This window comes from Salmo trutta, chromosome 37, assembly GCF_901001165.1.
Source record: "Salmo trutta chromosome 37, fSalTru1.1, whole genome shotgun sequence".
Lineage (NCBI taxonomy): Eukaryota > Metazoa > Chordata > Actinopteri > Salmoniformes > Salmonidae > Salmo > Salmo trutta.
The window spans coordinates 25470464-25483759 of NC_042993.1; the positions used below are offsets into that span (position 1 = coordinate 25470464).

Sequence of the window (13296 nt, forward strand, 5' to 3'; positions counted from 1 at the left end):
AAGTTCCCCTTACCCTTACTATTTTTGTATAGGTGGGTTTTTACTTCTCCTAAATTCTTACATTTAAACTATAATCCCTAAAATATGTGTTGCTGCTGTGAGAAAAAAAGTACGTTCCAATCAGAACAGGCCACATGCCTCAACATGGACATTATAATGATATATTTTCTTTACAATATTCATGATTATTATTAAGGACTCTGGATACGCCTTATCTTTGGATGTTCTAAATGCCTGGCGGCCTGGTTACTAAACCTTTAAATGTCTTCCAACCAGTTGCGGCCGCTAAATGGCTGAATATCCAAGTTTATCCCGTCTGAAGAAAAGACAACTTTGTTCGATTCCAAGCAAAAAATAACTGAAGAATACAACAGAAAATGTGGCAAGCTTGTAATCTGTATTCTCAACACATCTCCAAAACAGTAAGGAAGATATACAGATATATATATATTTTTTGAATTTCTCTATTACTTAATTAACAGTTGATCTCAAGCCACCTCTCCATCGTTTACAGTAATAACTACATCACACATAATTTTTTTACCACAATATGGAATGGAAATATATATATTGAAGTCAGAGAATGACACAGTGGCGGAGGAATCTACAGGAATCTACAGCAATGTACAGAATGCAATGTGCAAATGTACAGATGGTAGTGCAGGATGCATAGAATCATCATACAGTACTTATGCGCTTTTCCATGAAATCCAAAATAATTTTTAGAATAGAAAAGTGTGCCTCTTAACTTTTTCATTTTATGCATACAAATCTGAAACTTTACTAAGTAGAAAAGTGTGAATTATTTCACATGAAAATGATCTCAGTCTACTGAAAACTCTCAGCATAAGTTTAGGAGTGGGGGGGAGAACAGGTGCTCAATCATCTTGGACGCCTGGCAATGACCTCATACTCTTCCTGAGACGTGTATTTTTTATCCAATGAGATGTAGGTACTGTCCTCTTCTTTTGGCTTCACATTCTTACCTTGTATCCTTTGAGAACCACAAGAAAAAACAAATGGTAGGGTTAAGTTACTTCTAGCACTCAGAGAAAGTAAATCTAGGCCTATAGTAAGCATCTTATCAGACAGTGTCTGGGCTTATAGCAGATACTTTGAGAAATAAAGTTTCCTTTACATGTAAAAAAATACATCTATGAACCAGATGTGAAATACATTGGCAGAAAATAAGAAATATAACTTTCCTCATGGTGTCTCTATTGTGCTATAAGTGAAAAGGATCCTACCGTATGTAAGCATTTGTAGACAGGTAGATGAGAAGGGCTACAGTCACACTGAGAGACACACCAGCTATGGTCCAGGGGAGAACTGCATTCCCACATTCTTCAGAAATATCTACAAAATATGAAGAGAGAAACAGTATCATCAGAGCAGTCTTAGACCTCTTGCAATAACCACAACACAATTGCAATCTGTCTACAGGAAGAAAAAAAAAATTCTTTAAATTATAGCACCTCTCTGTTTCCCTCCTTTTTGCGTGACCTGCAACTTCTCTCTCACTACACCCACAACATTTCTGCTGACACATTCCACAGTGGTGTTGTTGTGGTTTCCAACAGGCAGGCTCATGGTGCTGTTCACTGAGGAACCCAACACTGATGTAGTGATCTCTGTGCTGAGCTCCAGCAGTGGCCACTCTATGAGGGGTAAGGGAACCCCCTGACTGACACACACACAGGTCATGACCTCTGCCTGGTCCACACACCCAGAGCCAGGAAGAATCACGGGAAGGTCTGGAAAAAGACAGTGAAGAGAGAGATATCAGTGATAGATTGATGCTAAAAACATGCGAGTACTTCCAGATCATAAAATATGACATGAGTTTGTATATCTCAGTCTAGTTTGTACTTACACATCACAGTGACAACAGTGGAAGCTGTCATAGTCCTGTTGAGGTGTGGAACTGTACACACATACTCCCCAGCATGTTCTCTTGTCACATTGGAGATGGTGAGAGTGGCATTTTCAGTGTAATTCTGAAGTGGGGCACTTGTCCCGTTCTTACTCCAAGTGATGTCAGATGGAGGGTAACTGTCAACACTGCAGGTCAGATCCAGGATACCATCCTCCTTCACCATTTTATTTCCAGTTATTTGGGGGTCTTTCACATCTTTAAGTGCAAAGAGTTTCTAATTGTACAGATTTATTGTGCACATAAACTAAATTCAGACTATGTTGGTTGAGGGACTAATAACAATGGATCATGATTAAAAAGGGAAAAAGTCAAAGCCATGACATAACTGTAGGTGGAGACTTCATATTGTATCATTTGCTTATTATCAAGGTTATTACTAGGTTTCAAAGGTTCTCTGGAATAAGGTGTTTAATGTAAAATGTAGGATAGGTGGTACTCACATGTTACATTCAAAGTTACTGTCTCTTCAATTTGATATTTTTTCTGGAAGGTTACTTGACACGTAACCATCATGTTGTGGTGTTCAGCTGAGGGGGTAAAGATCAAAGTTGAGAAGTGGGTTGTTGTAACGATGGTCAGGTCCTCTCTCATCTGTATGATGGTGTTGTCTCTGATGTTGTCTCCTGTTCCTCTCCATGTCCATGTGATGTGAGGAGGAGTTCCAGAGCAGATCCCCGGGGCGGTGCAGGTCAGAGTAGCTGGTTCTCCCTCTGCCAGAGGAGGAATCAACACTGAGGGCTTCTGGGTCAGAGCTGGACACAGGAAATACAAACACAGAAGTGAGTTTTACACCTGTGTACAAAACAGCAGTGACACATAATCAGCCGTAGGAGAGCAGCATGCATGTGATGACTCTGAATGGGAGTTTTCCCAGTAATGTCCTCTTATGATAGAACTTTATAATAAGGGAGACCTGGGGGGGAACTTGAACTGTATGTGCTGTATACAATTAACTACAATAATAGGTTGTCACTGTAACTGGTAATAATAGTCATAGTACCGCTCACTGTGATTTTCACTTTCTTCAAGTATGTATATGAACCTGGCAGTCTGAATTGATACTCTCCAGCATCATTCTCTCTGATGTCGTTGATGATCACACTACAGTTCTTCTTGGTCAGATCAGTCTCCAGTAGAGACACTCTCTGTTTAAAACCCTCCTGAGCTTTAGAGGGAGTTTCAGAGTGGAAAATGATGTTTCTATTCTGATCACATCTGTCATTTGTAGGGCACTTGAACCATATTGCAGTGGTAGGATTGATGTTATCAGGGTGAGTGAAAGTACATGAAATAACAGCACATAGTCCCTTCTCTGCTGTTATTTCTGCTGGACTGAAGATGATGTTCCAGGGTGATGCTGTTGGTGGTGCTGCCAGTTCTGATGGAGGGAAATGAATACAGTCATGAGTAATACAGAAAGCACTTCACTTGTTCCTAACATTTGTGATGATACAGAATCTGTTGAGGTTAAAATGTGTTACCACATCTATACCACTAGGCCTACTAATGATTTCAATATTAACAATACTTTAATGATGAAAGGAATCCTACTTCGACATGTTGCTCTCTCTGTCAGAGAGAAGAGTAGAGCTGCCCAGATGAGGACCCACATCCTGTCTACACTGCCTCAATGAATAAACCACAACACCAGGGTCTGTCCTCTTTCACCTCTTTCTCTGGTCCTCTTGTCTGTGTCCACAGGTCTGGAGCACAGAAAGATAATAACATGATAGAAAGTGTTATGATATAATTTACACATCCCATTACCAGCTGTGTTAGGAGAATACATAGGCATTCATAACATCTGACATGAACGTTTCATGACACGTTTAGGATTGTTTCAACCTTCCTAGCACCTTTTTTTAACTTTAATTTAATGCACAGAGAGAATATGTCAAACTCCTATTAATGCTTTATTTTACCATAATTGTCTGGAATTTATTTAGAAACCACATGGTAACAGCGTAGTTACATAATTAGAAGACCTGGAATATTCATTGTAACAAATATGAGAAAGTACCAATATTTTCTACCAAAGAGTTACTAGTTTTGTTAAATAATTTCAAGTAATGTCCAGAGTTTTTCATTCTCCCAAGTACTTTAACAGTTGTTTTAGCCATGCAGAGAATAAGACTGAATCATCACATTACCTCTCTCTTTCAATGTGCTCTCTCTTCCTGTCTCTGGTGGGTGTGAACTGTCACTTCATGTCCCCAATCTGTTATTCTTCTCTCTAACCCTGTGCTGCAATCCAGGAAGTCCCTCTGTATTGCATACTGCCCAGCCAATGTTCCTTCAAATGTTTTTGGGCACTGAGCAACTTTTTGGTCTTGTGAGCAGAAACTTGAATGTTGTGACACTTTTGTGCAACTTCTGGCATATGTTTACAGTGAACACTGAGGCTGTCCCCTTACAGTTTTAGACAGTAGCCAATAGGCTATTGTGGCTATTTGAGTATAGTGTAGGCCTACCAACAAAACCAATAAGCAAATCCCATAACATTTTCACGTGTAAATAGCTTTTGATTTCTATGATATATCCCACAGTACAATATGTGGTGTTCATTGCAGGCCTACATTGCATGAGACTTTAAAGTTTTTACATGATGAAGGGCTTTACATTAATGAATGTTTTTTTACTTGGTCTGTAACACTGTGGGCCAAATAGGTGACTGTGAATTGCATTTTATTGTCTTGTATGATGCAAGAAACCACATTACAAAATACAATGTATTATTATTACCATACAGAGATTTGACAATGTGGGTCACTCCTCTGTCTATTAGGTTATTTGCATATTCAAGGCTGTCTCAAAATACAACACTGCCTCTTTAATTAAGACATAAGCTTTTTACCTGACTGGCTTTTCAAAGTCAGTTTGAAATGTAGCCTACACATTTTGTGCTCTTGAAGGAAGCAGTAACTCCCTATTGCTTACCTATACTTATCTATAACTGGGCTAATAACTCGCTAACTAGCAAATAATATCATCAAATGAACTGATCTGAAAAGCCATTCACTCGCGGGTGATTGAAAGACGGTGGGCTTCCTAGCCAATGGATTTCTACTCCATTTTGCTCTGGCTCTGCCTACAACAAAATGCCATTGATATAATGTTGATTTGATCACAGAAAAAAAAAGTCTATATAGTGCAAACTAATGGAGGGAACTCAGTGAAGTTCAAAGTCTTGAGTCTCTGCGTGTCACGTCCTGACCAGTAAAGGGGTCTATTTGTTATTGTAGTTTGGTCAGGACGTGGCAGAGGGTATTTGTTTTCATGGTTTTGTGTATGTGTTTAGATAGAGGGATATATTGTGTTTCTGGGGTTTATTGGTGTAAGTGTCGATGTAGAGGGGGTAGTTGATTTAGGTGGTTCGGGGTGTGTGTGTATTGTAGAGGGGTATTTGATTTATGTGTTCCGGGGTGTTGGGTATGTTCTTGTGTTTGTATTTCTAAGGGGCTGTTCTAGTTTTGTATTTCTGTGTTGGCCTGGTATGATTCTCAATCAGGAACAGCTGTACATCGTTGTTGCTGATTGAGAGTCATACTTAGGTCGCTTGATTTCACTTGTTAGTTTGTGGGAGATTGTGCTGTCTATAGCTTTGTGCCTTACCGGCCTGTTATTCGTCGTTGTGTTTTGTATACGTGTTTGTTTTGGGTTTTTCCTTCTTTGTCCATAATAAAGAAGATGAGTGTACATATTCCCGCTGCGTTTTGGTCCTCTCCTTACGACTACCGTGACACTGCGCAGCATGGCATTTCTTCTGCGCGGCAGTCCTGGAGGAAGTTCATGGGTGTGCACGTGCGCAGCTTAGAGTGAACATTGCGTCCAGCCTTACTGTACTGCATATACACCATGATCAACCCAAACCATCAACTAATCCATCAATCCAAACCATCAACAAACCCATCGAACCAAACCGTCAACAAACCCATCAATCCAAACCATCAACAAACCCATCAACCCAAACCATCAACAAACCCATCAATCCAAACCATCAACAAACCCATCAATCCAAACCATCAACAAACCCATCAATCCAAACCATCAACAAACCCATCAATCCAAACCATCAACAAACCCACCAATCCAGAGCCATCAAAGAACTTTGGTTAACACTTCAATTCCCATTGCTTTTATATTCAGAGGGAGTTTAATTTCACAATTTCTATCAGCCTGCCCTGTTAATACTCAGAAACATTATACTCAGATGGTTGTCTTATTGTAACATGTACACTACATGTGAATAATATGGAGAATGCCTCGCATTGGATATGGATATATAGTGCATTCGGAAAGTATTGAGACACCTTAACTTCCTTGACTTTCTCCACATATTGCTTCTTTACAGGCATATTCTAAAATGGATTGGTGGAGTACTGCAGACGGTTGTCCTTCTGGATGGTTCTCCTATCTCCAAATAGGAACTCTAGAGTTCTGTCAGAGTGACCATCAGGTTCTTGGTCACCTCCCTGACCAATGCCCTTCTCCACTCTCTAGGAAGAGTCTTGGGGGTTCCAAACGTCTTCCATTTAAGAATGATGGATGCCACTGTGTTCTTGGGGACCTTCAGTGCTGCAGAATTATTTTGTACCTTTCCCTAGATCTGTGCCTCGACACAATCCTGTCGAGATAAGACGAACAACAACTGATATAAACGAAAACGTATGACATTTAAATGTAGGCCTATAGGGACGATAGGCCATGTGGAGATGTTCATATTGAAACATATCTTATTTTTTGAAGTTCCAAACATGTTTGATAAGGTTAGTACAGATTTTGTCAGGGAACCCCACATGGCTGGCTCTGGCTCTGGCTCTGGCTCTGGCTCTGGCTCTGGCTCTGGCTCTCTCTCTCTCTCTCTCTCTCTCTCTCTCTCTCTCTCTCTCTCTCTCTCTCTCTCTCTCTCTCTCTCTCTCTCTCTCTCTCTCTCTCTCTCTCTCTCTCTCTCACCACTGAGCGGCACATCACTGAGCGGCACATCACTGTCTGTCTCAGTAGCCTACTCCCCTTTAAAGCAAAGTTATTATGAGAACTTAGCCAATTTTTTGCTCCTGCTGAGGTAGGCTCTGTTTTCCGTTAGCTTCTTACTTCATCTTTCTATCTGGCTAAGCAATACTAGCCAAAGAGCCCTTCAACATTACTGCAATAGAAGTCACTGCCAGCAGCTAGCCATCTGACTGATTGTAGGCCTATAAGTGATTATTTACTAGTTCTCAGAACATTGGTTTTTGTTTGTTGATGGAAATGTTTATGCTTTTCTAATAACCAATGTCTGTGCTCCGTTTTTACTTTTCTAATAACCAATGTCTATGTTCATGCAAGTGACTGACTGAACACCTGTGATAAGTCCTCACTGTAGCATCTGCAATTTGGCAGTAGCCCAGATCCTTGTTTTGAGAACAATATCTCAGTTTCAAGGTCTCAGCTTGGAGAGAAGAAGCCTCGTGAGTTATTGGTCTGCCACATGCATAAACCAGTATTGGTTGGTTACATGAATAAAGCAAACGTTAATGATGAATTAAATATGAATGATGAATAAGCTAAATTATGCATATATGACTTCTCTGTAGTATATAAGAGAACAAAGGGGACTGCCCCGGAGGAGCTCCTGATCGACATGTGTACTTGATGCATTGAGTTGGTTGGAACCTCTCCAGGGCGCGGATAATAAAGGATGATTCATTTAATATTGACTTCAGGAGTCCCTGGTGGTAATTTCCATGACATGGTGTTGAATTTCCACAACAGGGGGATGTCTGTAGACAAGGCAGGAGTCGCGGGATGGTTTTAAAGTGGCCTTTTGTCCGGCATCTCCCAAACACTGTCAGCAGCTTCTCTAGCTGCCTACTTGAGCCGACTCTGAGCTGGGTTAGTTATTTTCACGTCTCAGGCCCTCAGCCTGTGTTGCTAGACGGTAGAGTTAGCCGTTTGAGAGAGTGGTGAATGTGCAGCTAACAAGGCAAACGTGGGAGGCAAATCTGTGGAATGTAAGCAAACATAAAGAACAACCCACTGTTCATGATTCCACTCATTCGCAAAGAGGCAGTCGCAATTCAATCAGATATAGAATATTATACCACAGCAATGTTGAATTCTCATTTCTTATTGGGTAGAAGGGCATTCTAGAATGGACATTAAAACTAGATAACAGGACAGTTGGAAAATATACGGGACAGTTGGAAAGTATATTGGGACACCTTGCAATCATGACGCAATATGTGCCTACATGCAAACCCTACTTGCTACAAAGTTACAGAATGCTAAACCAACAACCACACAAACCAAAATTGGATACATTGTAAACGCATGTCCAACGAGGAAAAACTATTGATTTGTTTTTAGAAACTTATTTTTTTGGGGGAAGCATCTAATGATCTAAAGTGGTGAGTGATGAATATGAATTTCTCCGGTCCTTATGTTGCAGTCATGACGCAAGTGGTGCTATGCTGTCAAATCATCCCACATTACCAGACCTAGGTGTCCTCATATGTAGTTACGGCCCTGAATGCACCTATTATCAATAACAGAGCTGACTGGACTGTATTCAATGTATAAAGATTCATTTGTACCTTATTCTAACATGTTTTCTTTCAATCCACAATGTTTCACTCACTATACATTCATATCAGACCCACTTTTGAAGAGTGATGATTCCTCTTTCACTGTTATATTCCTCTGACTTGATAAAGAGAAGTCCTGATAATAATGCAACTGATCACAGCCGGAAGAGGAAGAAATTGGTGGCAACAATGCCTGATAAAGTATCAGTAGTATGTAATACTTGTGTCAAATGAATTTCAGTGTCATGTTGTGTAGTTGTAAAGCAAATGTGCATGTAGTCATAAATCAACATAATTGACATATCTGCAATTCCTCTGAAAACAATATTACTGTAAAAGTTAATCATTCCTTCTTTGGTCAGCGCAGTTTCCCATGATGTGTTTTAGTTACAGTTGAAGTCGGAAGTTTACATACACTTAGGTTGGAGTCATTAAAACTCGTTTTTCAAACACTCCACAAATTTCTTGTTAGGGACCCCTTAACAAGCGAATCCCGTTAGCGGGATTGATTTTACAACAGCCAGTGAAATAGCACAGCGCCAAATTCAAAAAACAAAAATCTCATAATTCAAATTTCTCACACATACAAGTATTATACATCATTTTAAAGATAAGATTCTCGTTAATCTAACGACAGTGTCCGATTTCAAAAAGGCTTTATGGCGAAAGCAAAATATTAGATTATGTTAGCACCTCACCTAAACATGAAAAGCCAAACAGCCAAGTAAGGAGAGGCTTCACAAAAACCAGAAATACAGCAAAAATTAATTACTAACCTTTGACAATCTTCATCAGATGACACTCCCAGGACTCAATGTTAGACAATACATGTATGTTTTGTTAGATAAAATTCATATTTATATCCAAAAATCCCATTTTACATTGGCGCGTGATGTTCAGAAAATGTATTGCCACCCAAAACATCCAGTGAATGAGCACATCAATTTACAAAAATACTCATCATAAACGTTGATAAACTTTACAACAGTTATTGAAAGAATTATAGATACACTTCTCCTTAATGCAACCGCTGTGTTAGATTTCAAAATAGCTTTACGGCGAAAGCACATTTTTCAATATTCTGAGTACAGAGCTCAACCATCAAAGCAAGCTATACAGATACCAGCAAAGTTCTGGAGTCAACTAAACTCAGAAATAGTATTATAAATATTCACTTACCTTTGCTGATCTTCATCAGAATGCACTCCCAGGACTCCTACTTCCACAAGAAATGTTAGTTTTGTTCGAAATACTCCATATTTATGTCCAAATACCTCCTTTTGTTCGCGTGTTCAGATCACTACCCAAAGGCATAATGCGCGAGCATAAATCCAGACACAAAAAGTAAAAATGTTCCATTACCGTTCGTAGAAACATGTCAAACGTTGTTTACAATCAATCCTTAGGGTCTTTTTAACATAAAACATCGATAATATTCCAACCGGACAATAGCGTATTCATTCCAGAAGAAAAAGAGGGAACGGCGCGCTCGTGTGCTCGCGCATAACCAAGTCCTTTGTCCTCAGGCAGTCCACTGATTGACTGAGCTCCTATTCTCTGCCCAGTAACAGGAGACGGATGAAACAAGTTTCTAAAGGCTGTTCACAGCCAATGGAAGCCTTAGGAAGTGCAACGTGACCCCACAGACACTGTAGTTTCGATAGGGATTCAAAAGAAAACCTACAATTCTCAGATTTCCCACTTCCTGGTTGGATTTTTCTCAGGTTTTTGCCTGCCATATGAGTTCTGTTATACTCACAAATCTACTAATTCTATCCAAATCTACTAATACTATGCATATCCTACCTTCTGAGTCTGAGAAGCAGGAGTTTAATTTGGGCACGTTTTTCATCCGAACGTGAAAATACTGCACCCTATCCACAACAGGTTTTAACAAACTATAGTTTCTGCTAGTCGGTTAGGACATCTACTTTGTGCATGACACAAGTAATGGTTCCAACAATTGTTTACAGACAGATTATTTCACTTATAACTAATTCACTGTATCACAATTCCAGTGGGTCAGAAGTTTACATACACTAAGTTGACTGTGCGTTTAAACAGCTTGGAAAATTCCAGAAAATTATGTGATGGCTTTAGAAGTTTCTGATAGGCTAATTGACATCGTTTGAGTCAATTGGAGGTGTACCTGTGGATGTATTTCAAGGCCTACCTTCAAACTCAGTGCCTCTTTGCTTGACATCATGGGAAAATTTTAAAGAAATCCGCAAAGACCTCAGAAAAAAATTGTAGACCTCCACAAGTCTGGTTCATCCTTGGGAGCAATTTCCAAATGCCTGAAGGTACCACGTTCATCTGTACAAACAATAGTACGCAAGTATAAACACCATGGGACCTCACAGCTGTCATACCGATCAGGAAGGAGACACGTTCTGTCTCCTAGAGATGAATGTACTTTGGTGCAAAAAGTGCAAATCAATCCCAGAACAACAGCAAAGGACCTTGTGAAGATGCTGGAGGAAACGGGTACAAAAGTATCTATATCCACAGTAAAACAAGTCCTATATCGACATAACCTGAAAGGCTGCTCAGCAGGAAGAAGCCACTGCTCCAAAACCGGCATAAAAAAAGCCAGACTACGGTTTGCAACAGCACATGGGGACAAAGATCGTACTTTTTGGAGCAATGTCTTCTGGTCTGATGAAACAAAAATGGAACTGTTTGGCCATAATGACCATCGTTATGTTTGGAGGAAAACGGGGGAGGCTTGCAAGCTGAAGAACACCATCCCAACTGTGAAGCACAGGGGTGGAAGCATCATGTTGTGGTGGTGCTTTGCTGCAGGAGGGACTGGTGCACTTCACAAAATAGAAGGCATCATGAGGAAAGAAAATGCTGTGGATATATTGAAGCAACATCTCAAGACATCAGTAAGGAAGTTAAAGTCGCAAATGCGTCCTCCAAATGGACAATGACCCCAAGCATACTTCCAAAGTTGTGGCAAAATGGCTTAAGGACAACAAAGTCAAGGTATTGGAGTGGCCATCACAAAGACCTGACCTCAATCCTATAGAAAATTTGTGAGCAGAACTGAAAAAGTGTGTGTGAGCAAGGAGGCCTACAAATCTGACTCAGTTACACCATCTCTGTCAGGAGGAATGGGCCAAAATTCACCCAACTTATTGTGGGAAGCTTGTGGAAGGCTATCCGAAACGTTTGACACAAGTTAAACAATTTTTAAAGGCAATTCTACAAAATACCAATTGAGTGTATGTAACCTTCTGACCCACTGGGAATGTGATGAAAGAAATAAAAGCTGAAATAAATCATTCTCTCGACTATTATTGTGACATTTCACATTCTTAAAATAAAGTGGTGATCCTAACTGACCTAAGACAGGGAATGTTTACTAGGATTAAATGTCAGGAATTGTGAAAAACTGCGTTTAAATGTATTTGGCTAAGGTGCACTCTTCCGACTTCAACTGTAGTTACTGATGTACCAGACACTGAGCCTCGCACCCTCTCAGGAAAAACATGCATTTGATCATCTCCCCATGTTAACTTGAATCTATACTCGCTTTCTCCTTCTTGCAGGTCTTCTAGAAAAAGCTGCAAGACCTTTCAGGACCTCTCAGGAACAGCCAATCAACACCGCTCACCTCTGCATCTTTTTCAAATAGAGATGTAAGTGGATCTCCTTTGAAACAGATTCTTTGTACGTATTCAGTAATATTGCCTGGGTACGTGAATTTACATGATATCGGAATACACCATCCAGCCTCTACTGTAACATCTTGGGTCACTAAGATGGAGAACTCTGTCCCTGTTTCAATAGTCTCTATACAAATGTTTTATAGTAGTACATTTACATTTGATCAGCCATAGCTTACAAAAATAATAATCTCATGTTACATTTTACTTTTTTGTCAAGTCATATATCATTATACTGTACTTATGCACAGACTACAGCTTGCTGTCATGTTATCACAGGACATAAGGAATCAATAATAATGAGACAAAAATCTATGCTGTAATAGAGAATATACAAATTGTTTCCGTAAACAGCTAACCAAATGCACAAAGAATTCAATACTTCATAATATGCTGATAAATGACTCTTGTTTATAATGTTATTAATCCACTTACCACTCTCTACTGTGTACCAGCCATCTCCCTGTCTCACTATAGGTCTCACTGTTCGGTTGAGATCTTGTTCTCTGATACTTGTGAGCACATTTACAGATCACAATATCTAAATATTGTCTGTCATTACTGGTTGCGAGAAATGTTAAAATATCTGTAGAGGCTAGATTTGAGAGTCAGTATCTGTCTTTAGTTCCCCTTTTCACAACCTAATTTTATAGTGAGCCAATATAAACTGTTGCACAGTACAATACTGTGTTGTCAGCACAATTAGGCACAGTTGTAGATGATGCTAAAGTCAGCATAAAGTAACCAAAAATATTGCATTGACATTCAGGCCATTGGTATAAATCCTTTTTTTAAATTTCCTGTAGCTCAGGACCTTATGCAAGTATATGCATATTCTTGATACCTTTTGAAAGGAAACACTTTGAAGTTAGTTTAAATGTTAAACTAATGTAGGAGAATATAGCACATTGGATCTGGTAAAAGATAATACAAAGAAAAGACATGCGTTTTCTATTTGTTTTGCATTATCTTTGAAATGCAAGAGAAAGGCCAGACAGCGATGTAGGATTTCAGCTGTAATTTAGATGTTGTCCACAAGAAGGACGCAGTGTGCATGCAAAGTTTCAGACTGATCCATTGAATAATTACATCACTACACAATATGTTGTATCAAGTCTGCCAG

General features: G+C 39.6%; 1 protein-coding gene across 5 annotated transcripts; it reads right to left on the reverse strand.

The window, feature by feature from the left end:
* Positions 1-376: 376 nt before the first annotated feature.
* LOC115177065 (sialic acid-binding Ig-like lectin 14) lies at positions 377-12806 on the reverse strand. 5 transcript variants are annotated; one of them, XM_029737544.1, is made up of 8 exons: positions 12609-12806; positions 3488-3639; positions 2979-3314; positions 2377-2688; positions 1874-2131; positions 1476-1754; positions 1248-1356; positions 377-994 (listed from the first exon to the last, which is right to left on the reverse strand). In XM_029737544.1, exons 2-8 carry the CDS (start codon positions 3546-3548, stop codon positions 883-885), a joined length of 1467 nt encoding a protein of 488 aa, XP_029593404.1. In that variant the 5' UTR covers positions 3549-3639; positions 12609-12806; the 3' UTR covers positions 377-882. The 5 variants fall into 5 exon arrangements, with proteins under 5 accessions (XP_029593404.1, XP_029593402.1, XP_029593405.1 ...); XM_029737542.1 differs by having other exon boundaries at positions 2937-3314; XM_029737545.1 differs by having other exon boundaries at positions 3222-3314; positions 12609-12805.
* Positions 12807-13296: the final 490 nt, after the last annotated feature.

Coding starts and splice junctions, on each gene's coding strand:
- LOC115177065 (XM_029737542.1), bottom strand. CDS start 3,548: ATGTGGGTCCTCATCTGGGCAGCTCTACTCTTCTCTCTGACAGAGAGA. Junction 2,689..2,936: donor AGTGAAAATCACAGTGAGCG/GTACTATGACTA, acceptor TCCTGTGTCCAG/CTCTGACCCAGAAGCCCTCA. Junction 995..1,247: donor TCTACAAATGCTTACATACG/GTAGGATCCTTT, acceptor TGGTTCTCAAAG/GATACAAGGTAAGAATGTGA.